General features: G+C 42.0%; 1 protein-coding gene across 1 annotated transcript in view; it reads right to left on the reverse strand.

Moving 5' to 3' along the window:
• The window catches only part of LOC137498949 (probable serine/threonine-protein kinase cdc7), a 112,574-nt gene that overhangs the window by 12,525 nt on the left and 86,976 nt on the right, over positions 1–13,073 (reverse strand). Inside the window, exon 4 of the mRNA XM_068226830.1 lies at positions 9,562–9,655. Within this exon, the coding sequence (XP_068082931.1) occupies positions 9,562–9,655 (94 nt within the window). The remainder of the gene's footprint in view (positions 1–9,561; positions 9,656–13,073) is intronic.

Here is a 13,073-nt window from a genome sequence, read left to right on the forward strand (position 1 = left end):
CCACAGAAACACGCAATAGTGCTTACATCCCTCCATAGAGGGTTGGCGTCAGGAAGGGCATCCGGCCGTAAAACAGGGCCAAATCCACATGTGCGACGCAGTTCGCACCCGCGACCCTACAGGTGTGGGAAAAAGCGGCAGGAAAAGAAGAAGAAGAAGAAGTAAATGTTCCAGCATTGTTCCGTGAACAAGTGACATATACTTCCTGTGGCTATTACTAACCTGGAGCAGTTCCTGTAAGTCAGATCCACCGACGAGAGTTAGTGTGGCAGAGGGTAATAATAATGGCATTTGCTTTACGTCCCACTAACTAAACTTTCGTGGTTTTTCAGAGACGCAGAGGTGCCAAAATTTTCTCCCACAGGAGTTCCTTTACGTGCCAGTGAACCAATCGACAAGAGGCTGATGTATTTGAGCATCTTCAAATACCACGGACTGAGCCATGATCGAACCTGCCAAGTTGGGGCCAGAAGGCCAGCGCCTCAACCGTCTGAGTTACGCAACCCGGCTGGTAAAGAGTAAATCTGTGCGAGTTCAGGAAAGTTGCAGACAGCACAAACAACCCGGTACTCGAGCAGACAGTATTTACCGTTCACGATTAAAAGCCCACGATCCGGTCGGAAATCAAAATCGCGACTCCCAGGCCCGAAGACCAAGACGCTGACCAGTGTACCATGGAACCGGACCAAATACGAGTGAAACTAGTCTAAACACTTATTCATAGAAGTTTTCAGGTATAGAAATCAGTCCTTGTCTAGCATATGGCTGTATAAGTAGCCTGTTCCATATCAAAAGAGCTGAATATAAATTGTTCGCTTGTCTACCATACAAGAGGAAAGGATTAATGTCCTATCTGGGTAGGTGGGATTTGGCATCTCGAGTTACGAGGACAATCACATTTTCAGTCTTTGCGCCTTAGATAATAAAATATAATGTATAAAACAGAATAATGAGTCGGTTATATTTTTCGTGTACTGAGAAGGAGAATCTTCAACTAGTAATTGTGCCAAAATCAAATACTCCATAGGCCTGGCTGATCCTTCCGAGTTATAATTTTATTTCCATCTTCTTGATGGTTTTATGTTAGCTTTCTTAACTCATTATTTCGTTTTGCCAGTGTTAGAGATGTTGTGAAGATATACAGAGGAGAAAAATAATGGAAAGAATCCAATTTCAGTTCCAATGGAGATTTATGCAAATCTTTGTAACGGTGTCTTCGGGTTCATGAATAGATTTTCTGAGCAAAATGCGTGGAATAAATCCTTCACCTGTTCCGACGATAATTGAATAAATTCCAAGAAATACAAGGTCTTGTGTAAGGCATTTATAACAACGTTGGGGGAAGCCAGCGAAGTACGTTTTATACAAAGAAACCGCAGGGGAAAATAGATATAAAGGAATCACATAAGTGGAAGAGAAATATGGTATTGATATATCGTAAGTTACTGTATTCTTTTGATATTTTTAAACCTCACGAACAATCGTGTCTGATGCATATACCGCCACTCACATTTTACATTAGTCTACTTTTTGAAGGTTGTATGTGTATGTGATTATATTTAATAACTGTTCAACTCCTTGGTTGAATGGTCAGCGTTGAGGATTTTTCAGAGAGTTCCGGGTGCTATTCCCGGTCAGGTCGGGGATTTTAGTCGTGTCTGATGAATTCTTCTGGCTCACGGACTGGATACTTCTGTTTGTTCCAACACTTTCCTCTTCATATTCAGACAACACACCGCACTGTCAACCACTACAGAAACACGCAATAGTAATTATATCCCTCCACATGGGGTTGGAGTCAGGAAGAGCATCCGGCCGTAAAATGGAGCCAAATCCACTTGTGTGACACATTCGCATCCGCGACCCTACAGGTGTGGGAAGAAGTGTCAGAAGAAGTATGTTTAATAACTATATAACGATATGTTGTAAATCCCTAATGAATGTGTACTGTTTTATATTATCTCTCTATTATGTGCATGCCTATTTGATAAATTATGAAAGAGAAAGTGAAGAACAGGAAGGAAAGAAGGAAGGAAAAACGAAAAATAAAAGGAAAGGTCGAGGAGGATTCAGAATGGCTAATTTTAACGCTAGGATTACGATCTGAAATATCATGTAAAGCACGTTACGAATTATGATTTTCACCGTTTAGGGCATTAGAGACCACGTTAAGTAACAGTTACACATTTTTGGGAGATTATTTTCAGCTGAAAATCTCTACATTCATTCTCTGGCAACCTATCATATTTCCTCCGTTGCTTTCCTCACCGAGCCAGAAGTTGCTATTACATATACAGTAGGGTCTCGCTTATAAACTCAGACCGTCGAGCGGCTTTTCTACTCTTCGAGACCTAAGCAGCTGTACGGGAGGCGCACGCATAGTTCTTGACCTTACAAGGAGCATGCACGAGTTCGACCTAACATCAATAGCCAGTCTGAATCTCAGCTGTTAACATGGTGAGACAGTTATCATTGCAACACCGTATTTTCGTATATAAAAGTTATTTTAAGTGCGAGTCGGCTCGGCGGGGACATGATGCATTTGTTCAGCAATTCCCTGGTGAATTGCCACCGTCATGGCCATAGATTCACGTAATTGTAAATACACGAACAGTTCTAACAGAGGAGCAAGCTCGATAGCTGTAGTCGCTTAAGTGCGGCCAGTATCCAGTATTCGGGTGATAGTAGGTTCGAACCCCACTGTCAGCAGCCCTGAAGATGGTTTTCCGTGATTTCCCATTTTCACACCAGGCAAATGCCGGGGCTGTACCTTAATTAAGGCCACGGCCGCTTCCTTCCCAGTCCTAGCCCTTTCCTGTCCCATCGTCGCCATAAGACTTGTCTGTGTCGGTGCGAAGTAAAGCCAATAGCAAAAAGTTCTAACAGAGGAAAAGCAAGATGACATTGGTGCAAATCTTGAACAGTCACCGAATAAATCACTCACAAAATTAGCTACAAAGCTCTGTCTCATTATGAAGGATAACACTTCCAGCATTTTTATAAGGTAAGATTTCATACAAGATTGTACACACGCTTAAAGCAAGGCGACCGCGCGCGACGTAAGTTGGGCTCAGACAGCTGCTGTAGCGCAGTGTACACGCACGCACAGTAATGGTGTCCCGACATAAACAATCAACACTGCCCCACTCCAGTACTGAAAAGGAGGGGAGAGAGTAAAGGCATAGTGTTGAAGGCCACTCCAGTACTGAAAAGGAGGGGAAGGGAGTGAACAGGTAGTGCTCAATACACAGTGTGTGTATTCAGGTGTTATACTGTAACATTGTAATAAGATGGCTCCTATCCTATCACAGGTGAATCGAGGCCGTATTATTGGCATGTGGGAGGCTCACATGGTCCCAAGCAATAGCACAAGCAATACCATGCAGTCTTAAGACAGTTTGGAGATGGATAGAAATATGGCAAGAACGATGTGAAGAAGGATTGATAGACCCGATATAACGCGGCTACAAAATATTCCTAACTAGTATAAAATACTTTTCGGTTAAAAACCTCCTTCACCTCTTAATATTGTAATTAACAGAGTAGGTAACTTTTTAATTTTTTAAATGTTAAAATGCTATTTGTTCGGGGCGTCGAACTATAGAGTTCTTTTGCCCCTGTTTGCACAATATATGAACCTGCATGTAATTGGAATTGCGGAACTGTTGAGTGTTGGATGTGAGTAACGTTAAGGACAACACAAACACACAGTCCCCAGGCCAGGGATATAATAATTTACAATTAAAACCCCCTGACCCGGCCGGGAATCGAACCCGGGGCGGCCGGACGCGTTGCCCCGTACACCGCGGGGCCGGACGAGTAGGTAACCTAATGCTGTACTTCAATACATCCGCCATTGTGCCCATTTCGATCACAACGAAGTCTTGTATCGGACTGTCTGCATGCAGTCCATGCAGCAACGCGTTAAGCGAGAAGGTGAGTCATTGTGCCTTCGACACTACCCCTTCACTCCCTTCCCCCATGTTTTGTACTGGATTGGCCTTCAACACTACCCCTTCACTCTCTCCTCTTCTTTTCGCTACTGGAGTGGGGCAGTGTTGATTGTTTATGTCGGGACACCATTAATGTGCACGTCTGTACAAACACCGCGCACGCTCGCTCTGGGTTTATGAGAGAGACGCTGTATTGGTCTGCCAAGCTCATTCATATGAATGCACAAACTGACCCTATGAGTGACATCGGTTGAAGTGTGAACGATGATAGTAACGCCATTCCTAATACAGCCGGTCCCTGTTGCGAACGGAGGAAAAATGTCAAAGCCAAGAATGAGACCGAGACAGGTCAATGAAAGTAACGAACTTGCTCTAGGCCTTACCTCCTACTGTAAATCATAATCGTGTTAGAAATAACTCCAGCTAAGTTACTTCAGAAACACAAGTAGGGCCTACTCCTACCATTACCTAGCGTTCATAAGCTCATGAGACAAAGAAGCAAAGGAATATTGTGTCGCCAATCGACCGTTAATTGTTTCACCGGGCGAGTTGGCCGTGCGGTCAGGGGCACGCGGCTGTGAGCTTGCATCCTGGAGATAGTGGGTTCGAATCCCACTGTCGGCAGCCCTGAAAGTGGTTTTCCATGGTTTACCATTTTCACACGAGGCAAATATTGGGGCTGTACCTTAATTAAGGCCACGCCCGCTTCCTTCCAACTCCTAGGCCTTTCCCATCCCATCGTCGCCATAAGACCTCTGTGTGTCGGTGCGACGTAAAGCAACTAAGAAAAAAACGTTAATTGTTTCCCGTCAGATTTGCGCTTTTCATTGGACTTTCGCATTGAAAACTTCACACTCTCCACTAAACGTCCCTTGTTCGTTTTCAGACTTCATGGACGAAATCGAATACATTCAGAATAACTAAATTTTCGTGTACTATGTGAAATTGCGCGATCACGTCTTTTCTATCAATAACAAGAAATGGTTTTATGGCAAAAATGTGCACAGAAACATCCTGCATAACATGAAAATATTCTGGAAAATGTCCATGCGGATGGGATAAACCACTCTCTCGACAAATAAAGTGCAATTCCTTCCTCTGCTATTTAAATAACACTAAAAGAGAAACTTGAAATACATTGATAGAATTGAATATACATGTACAAATATGGTGGTGGTGGTGGTGGTTTTTGTTGTGGTTGTTACTGTTTTAAGAAGTAGCATAACTAGGCAACCATCCTCTTTATGGAGTATGTGTAGCCTAAAATTAAATCACATTAGTAAACGCTACTTTCAGATCATTAATAATAATAATAATAATAATAATAATAATAATAATAATAATAATAATAGCGCGCATAACATTTACAAGTCCAAATGTTCCCGAATTAATGAGAAATATTCCCTTCAATTTCTTGCTGGAAACTGATACACAATAATCCAAGGTAGTTTGATTTACAGTTCACGTGTGGTATTTCTCCTCAGTGAGGATCAGTTGTCTTGAAAATGATATATTTTTAAAACATATAATTATTATATCTCTATGATTCCAGAATGAACAAACCTGTGCATTTTAGGAACAACTCGCACAACAATTGTGTTAATTTACACACACAGAACTGAAAACATTTACATTTGACACAGTTAACAGAGCTTTCATTTGGAGAAGTTAAATAGATATCTCACTAGATAACGATGAACAAGGAATATGTCGATATTCCTTTTCACAAAAAAGAAAAGAAAATGTCAATAGCCCGAGATAATATGACCTCGTAGACCCGTGATATGAAACCAGCACTCTCATTACGGCTTATATTACATCACTTTTCTATTAAACCTAAAATTAATTAATGAAAAATCGTCTTATATGAACGCTTGAGTTATCGGTTGCGTACACATAAGGCTCTAAACCAAACCAAACCCCATGTCACTACAGCCCCTGAAGGGCCTTGGCCTACCAAGCGACCGCTGCTCAGCCCGAAGGCCTGCAGTTTACGAGGTGTCGTGTGGTCAGCACGACGATTCCTCTCGGCCGTTATTCTTGGCTTTCTATACCGGGGCCGCCATCTCACCGTCAGATAGCTCCTCAATTCTAATCACGTAGGCTGAGTGGACCTCGAACCAGCCCTCAGGTCCAGGTAAAAATCCCTGGCCTGGCCGGGAATCGAACCCGGGGCCTCCGGATAAGAGGCAGGCACGCTACCCCTACACCACGGGGCCGGCACACATAAGGCTCTAGCAGAATATATTTCAATTTTTCATACTCAAACGTTCAATTTCTCAAAAATAGACGAAGTTGCCAGTTGCTGAAGGGAAAAAAGATGGTCGTAAACAGTATAGGTGTCTTTGACATTATTTTACCAGTACAAATTCCCCTGGTATTAGCAACTTCTTTTACCTTTCAATCTCGCAATCATACCTTCTCCTTCAGTAATGAAACGTAGGTTTTCGTGGCTCATAGTATTAACGTAAATAAATAAATGAATACTGGATTAAAGTCACTATACTTATTTAATGAAGCGGAGCTTTCAGCCAAATTGCATTGGCCTTCATCAGGGCAAGTTAAATTCTGCTTCCGACAGTGAGCAAAGAAATTCAAAGAAACGTGGAAGTCATGGCCGTACTATCCACGGCCTACCCCACTAATAGGTCTCAAAGATCTTCGTGCTGTAATTCACCGCCCTCTGTCGACGGTTTCGTGAGCGCGTCCCGCTGTTCCATGGTCTTGTTATGCATGTATTTCTGCAGTACAGGTCTCCATGTATTTGATAACTTGAAGCCGTCTCTTCCCTGTTGATCTTGAAACACCGGGCGTGTATGAAGTTCCATGTGGTTGTGGTTGCTCATATATTGGCATGACGAAAAGGCTAGTCAGTACCAGGGTGAAAGAACACATTCGGTCGGTAAAGAATGTCGCTGTTTCATCCTCCACGGAGAATACCATAATCCAGTCTGTCATAGCAGAACATTTCTACAATACAGACCATGAAATCCTCTTTGATCAGGCGAACGTCATCGCGCCTGTAAAAGACTTCTATGCTCGACTGGTAAGGGAAGCCATAGAGATAGAGCTGCGCCCAAATAACATCAACAGGGAAGACGGCTTCAAGTTATCAAATACATGGAGACCTGTACTGCAGAAAGACATGCATAACACCACCATGGCACAGCGGGACGCGCTCACGAAACCGTCGACAGTGGGCGGTGAATACAGCACGAAGATCCTTGAGACCTATTAGTGGGGTAGGCCGTGGATAGTACGGCCATGGCTTCCACGTTTCTTTGAATTTCTTTGCTCACTGTCGGAAGCAGAATTTAACTTGCCCTGATGAAGGCCAATGTAATTTGGCTGAAAGCTCGGCTTCGTTAAATGAGCATAGTGGCTTTAATCCAGTAATCATTCATTTATTCACGTTAATACCTTCTCCTTCTTGAAATGACACAGCTTATACAGGCAGAAGTAAAACGGCCATGTGGGCACGCATTATACATAATAACATTGATTAGCTCCACCATTACAACAATATGGCTATACCTGATACTATGAAGTCCACATGGACATCGAGTTCACTGTGGAGCAAGTCCTCGTACGCAGCCCATACAAACAGTAAATGTAGCCTATAATCGCTACGAAAAAGAAGAGAAAACATTGCGCATGGTACTGAATGTTCCTCGCATTAATATTTTATCAGACAATTATCATCAAAATATAATATCACCTGCCATGTAGATACAAACCCTGTGGATACTCACAACACCGAACTCGATAGCTGCAGTCGCTTAAGTGCGACCAGTATCCGGTATTCGGGAGATAATGAGTTCGAACCCCACTGTCGGCAGCTCTGAATATGATTTTCCGGGGTTTCCCATTTTCAAACCAGGCAAATGCTGGGGCTGTACCTCAATTAAGGTCCCAGGCACTTACTTCCCACTCCTAGCCCGTTCCTGTTCCATCGTCGCTGTAAGACCTATCTGTGTCGGTGCGACGTAAAACAACTTGTAAAAAAAGATACCCGCAACAAACATTATATATATATATAGGGTCAGTTGTTTCTAAGAAAAATATACTTCCAAGGAACATACACAGTACCATGCACTCATTCTCTTTTTGAGCGACTACACATACACATGACCTATATTTTCATACAATGTGCATTCAAAGCTAATTTTGCTTAAACACTAGATGCCTCGTGTGCTCACGAGCGTGTGTTTGTCCATGTTTTATATGAAGAATTAAAAGAAACAATTTCTCAGAATATACGTAAGCATCTATAGAAGGTTTTTGTAAACTCCGAACAGTCAGACAACCAAATACTTTACTCCCTTCTTCGCTAGGGGCTTTACGTCGCACCGACACAGATAGGTCTTATGGCGACGATGGGATAGGAAAGGCCTAGGAGTTGGAAGGAAGCGGCCGTGGCCTTAATTAAGGTACAGCCCCAGCATTTGCCTTGTGTGAAAATGGGAAACCACGGAAAACCATTTTCAGGGCTGCCGATAGTGTGATTCGAACCTACTATCTCCCGGATGCAAGCTCACAGCCGCGCGCCTCTACGCGCACGGCCAACTCGCCCGGTAATACTTTACTCCAAGGCGTGATTAAACGGAGTATTGAACTTCATACAAAGGGGACAAATTTAAGTCAATTTGCCAACTTCATGGTTCTGTGAACGGTTTGGGAAGGTTTATTCAGCGTTCAGTCATAAAAAGACATGTGCAGTATATGATTACTGTTTACAATAACTAATAATATCATGGAATTACTGAGGTCAATGCCCATAAACTTGTAGAGGATTGTACAAAAACGTAAAGGATTCAACATTACTATACAAGTCATAATTCTTTAGAATCATCCCTCGGATATCAGAATATTAAAACACTCAGACTTCTGAGGAATAGTTTTTAGCCGTCAACAGCCACACAGTTTAACAGCAATATGTAATATATATGAAAGAAGAATTTTTCTTATTAAGCCTCGTGTTTATAATGGTGATGAGACGGGCACAAATAATTAAATTAGTGTACTGTATATTTAAAGATATGCCACAAAGGAAAATAATTGGTCATTATTAATCAAATCGAAGATGGATAAGTATTTCATTATCCTCTCTAGCAAAAGGATGAAAGACATATAAACTGACCAGGGTAATATAAGCCTGTAAATGTAGAACAGAGGAGAAGCGCTATTATAACAGCTTACTTATATATTGCTTACATTGGAGGCATTCAGATTTCTGTAAAACTAACCAATGACAAGCTGCCTTATAGTAAAACTTGAATTATCGATATCAACCACATAAGTGTCTATTAGAATATCATTTGTAAAAGGCAAGCTGTTACAGTAGTTTATGTAAAGACTGGAATAGAAATGATAGCAGGATGTACGTTTACAACGGCTGTTGAATATAGGCCCTACCTACTTCATGAAAGTATTCTATGAACACGTGTACAATAGAACTGTACTTCGCATACCAGATTTTTATATTATAATATCTTATCTAACTAAAACATTTCCAGATATACGGTATATATAACAAATCCTTCTAACGTTCTACACATAGATACGGAAATCTATGTCATAAGAATGAGTGAAATGGAAGAAGTCTTACCTTTAGAGATACGACCACAACATTCTGCAGCGCCACCTGGTAGGAGATCACCGATACACACGCAGGTAGAATCTGCTCTTGAGGAAGGTCGCTCCTAGAAAACACATTATTATTATTATTATTATTATTATTATTATTATTATTATTATTATTATTATTTCAACAATGAAATTCGCAAGAGGAAATCATAATTTTATCTACTGAGAACACTTAAGTGTTCTAGCCCTTTAGGCCTTTTCAGTCGTGATATTGCCAGCGTGGGCTCGTCAGTTGGGTTGCAAGACTTCTGCAAGATCCTGGTGGTTAGTGCTCCATTGAGACACCACTGCATTGCAAGGCAGGTATTTACAAAAGTGGAATGGAAATGGTATCAGGATGCACGTTTCTAAATGGCTGTTGAATACATGATGATGATGTTTGTTGTTTAAAGAGGCCTAACAGCTAGGTCATCGGCCCATAATGGTACGAGGTGCAACGAAACGAAAATTAAAACTTAAAAATGTGTCCACTGGCTGGAATCTAAAACGAATGATGAGAAAATGATCGTGACGAAACAAAAACAATCTGTGGAACCAATCCACAATGTCTTAATTACTGGGATGATACTGATTATCTGAAGGGTTCCGAAATCCAGGTCACCAGCCCCTCATAATGGCACTGATCACTGGTAAAACAGAACCATGTGTTCTTCCTATAGTAGTACTAATCATAGGTAACGTACACTCATGGTGTGTCCGACTCGTTGGCTGAATGGTCAGCATACTGGCCTTCGGTTCAGAGAGTCCCGGGTTCGATTCCCGGCCGGGTCGGGGATTTTAACCTTCATTGGTTAATTCCAATGGCTCGGGGGCTGGGTGTTTGTACTGTCCCCAACATCCCTGCAACTCACACATAACACTATCCTCCACCACAATAACACGCAGTTACCTACACATGGCAGATGCCGCCCACCCTCATCGGAGGGTCTGCCTTACAAGGGCTGCACCCGGCTAGAAATAGCCATTCGAAATTAAATTATTAAACTCATGGTGTTTCTCGCATGGTGGTACTAATTATAGGTAATGTAGACCCATGGTATGTCACGCACAATGGCACCACTCGCAGATAACACAAACCTATGGTGTTTCACGCATAATGGGACTAATCACGAGCGCCGGTATTCCCGTGGTGTTCCTCATTTAGAGGAACTCATAACAGGACACGTATACTCATTGTGTTGCTCACGTAGGTTTTTTTTTCTGTTTGTTTTACGTCGCACCGACACAGACATGTCTTACGGCGACGAAGGGACAGGAAAGGGCTAGAACTGGGAAGGAAGCGGCTGTGGCCTTAATTGAGGTACAGCCCCAGCATTTCTCTGGTGTGGAATTGAGAAACCACGGAAAACCATCTTCAGGGCTGCCGCCAGTGGGATTCGAACCCACTATCTCCCGAATACTGGATACTGGCCGCACTTAAGCGACTGCAGCTATCGAGCTCGTTGCTCACGTAGTGGTACTAATCACAGACAATGTAAACCCACGGTATATCATACATTATTACAAAGCCTACATGAAACACAAACCCATGATGTTCCTCACATAATGATACTACTATTCTCAGGCAACGCAGACCCATGCTCTTACTCACATAGTGATCCTAATCACAGGCGTCAGCCAAACCCATGGTGTTACTCACATAATGATACTACTATTCTCAGGCAACGCAGACCCATGCTTTTACTCACACAGTGATACTAATCACGGGTAATGTACACACATGGTGTTACTCAAAAAGTGGTACTAGTCACAAGTAACGCAGACCCATTCCGCTGAACACAATGGAGCCGACCGGTGGAATACACACGATAACCATTATCACAAACAACGCCCAGCGCCGTAGAGTTTTTCATATATTGGTACTGCTCATATGTAACGTAGACCCATAGTTTTCCTCGCAAGTCGGTACTAGTTGAAAGTAACGTCAACCCATGGTGTTCCGCACGTAATGGTACTAATTACAAGTATTTTCATATTTCTAATGTCATCATCCCTTGGTCGCCCCTTTTAGTCGCCTCTTACGACACGCAGGGGATACCGTGGGTGTATTCTACGTCTGTGCGTGCCACCCACAGGGGATTTGTTGAAAACATTTTTCATGAACTGTACTACTACACCGTCACTTCATTATCCTACAAAGGAGGCTTCCAAATATGTCTCAACAACGGTACTCGAACCCCAAATCTCCTTAATGAAAGGGCATATAGCCATAGTTAGGCTTCCCGGTTCTTTCATGATAGGCCTGGAATAAACAAAGAACACAACCAAAACATGTGATTGATTGATTGATTGATTGATTGATTGATTGATTGATTGATTGATTGATTGATTGATTGATTGATTGATTGATTGATTGATTGATTGATTGATTGATTGATTGATTGATTGATTGATTGATTGATTGATTGATTGATTGATTGATTGATTGATTGATTGATTGATTGATTGATTGATTGATTGATTGATTGATTGATGTGAGCATAAGGGGCATTAAAAACTAAGTGAAAGAACCACAACTCAAGGAGAGTTCCTGGCTTCAAAAGAAAGAGAAAATCGGTGAGGGGAATACAGGAGCAAAGGAGAGGTGAATAATTTAAGATCTCTTGAGCATTACGAATGTAATACTGCCGGGTTCGGTTAAGAATAAGAACCGACTAACAGTTATTGATAAGATCAGGAGAAGCTACGGCACAAAGATCCCTAGTCGCCAGATGCGTTTCACAGACCGCAAATCCCTGTCCCTGTAAAAAGGGGGAAAAAAATGTTTGAAATTAAACCCGGCATCTGGTCACCAAGAGCAGATGTTGGATGTTAAGTGCATGCCGTTTGAAAGCTACATATACTGGGTAGTAAAACTTTAAGTGATGAACTAAAATAAACGAGTTCGTTACGCAGGATGAGTAGCGTGACTCTCATTTTAGGGATGGTGAGTTTCAATTCCACCGTCAGACGCGCTGAGGATGGTATTTTATGATATCCCATTTCCACACTAGATAAATAAACTGGTGATTGTTCCTTGATTAGCGCGTCAGTCAATATCTTCCCAGCCCTCCACCGACGACGAATATCCGAACAGTCTTCTTATGGTAGTGCGTCGTAAAAAGGTAAAAGTGTGAATTATTATTATTATTGTTCCGAGGTATCTGTGGAACAGCAGAGGTGAAAGAAGGTGCGGGCTGGAATAGGTCTCAACTACAAAATTAAAGTTAGTTTAAAACTTCAACAAAGGTTATTATTTTCTTTTCGAAATCAACAAATAACAAATTATAACAGGTACCAAGTAGCAGATCAACAAATTAAGAAATTACAGATTACAGTCGTTACAAGTTTTGGGGCTTCGAGCCCCGTTTTACATTCCTTGAGCCCTCAGCTTACAACCAAAGGGCAGAAAACCCCTTCATACCAAGGAGAAATTGCCCCTAATTAGAATGTCAAGCCTCCTAGAGGCACGCAGAGATCAAATTTGGAAAGAGC

Source organism: Anabrus simplex, chromosome 3, assembly GCF_040414725.1.
Source record: "Anabrus simplex isolate iqAnaSimp1 chromosome 3, ASM4041472v1, whole genome shotgun sequence".
Taxonomy (NCBI): domain Eukaryota; kingdom Metazoa; phylum Arthropoda; class Insecta; order Orthoptera; family Tettigoniidae; genus Anabrus; species Anabrus simplex.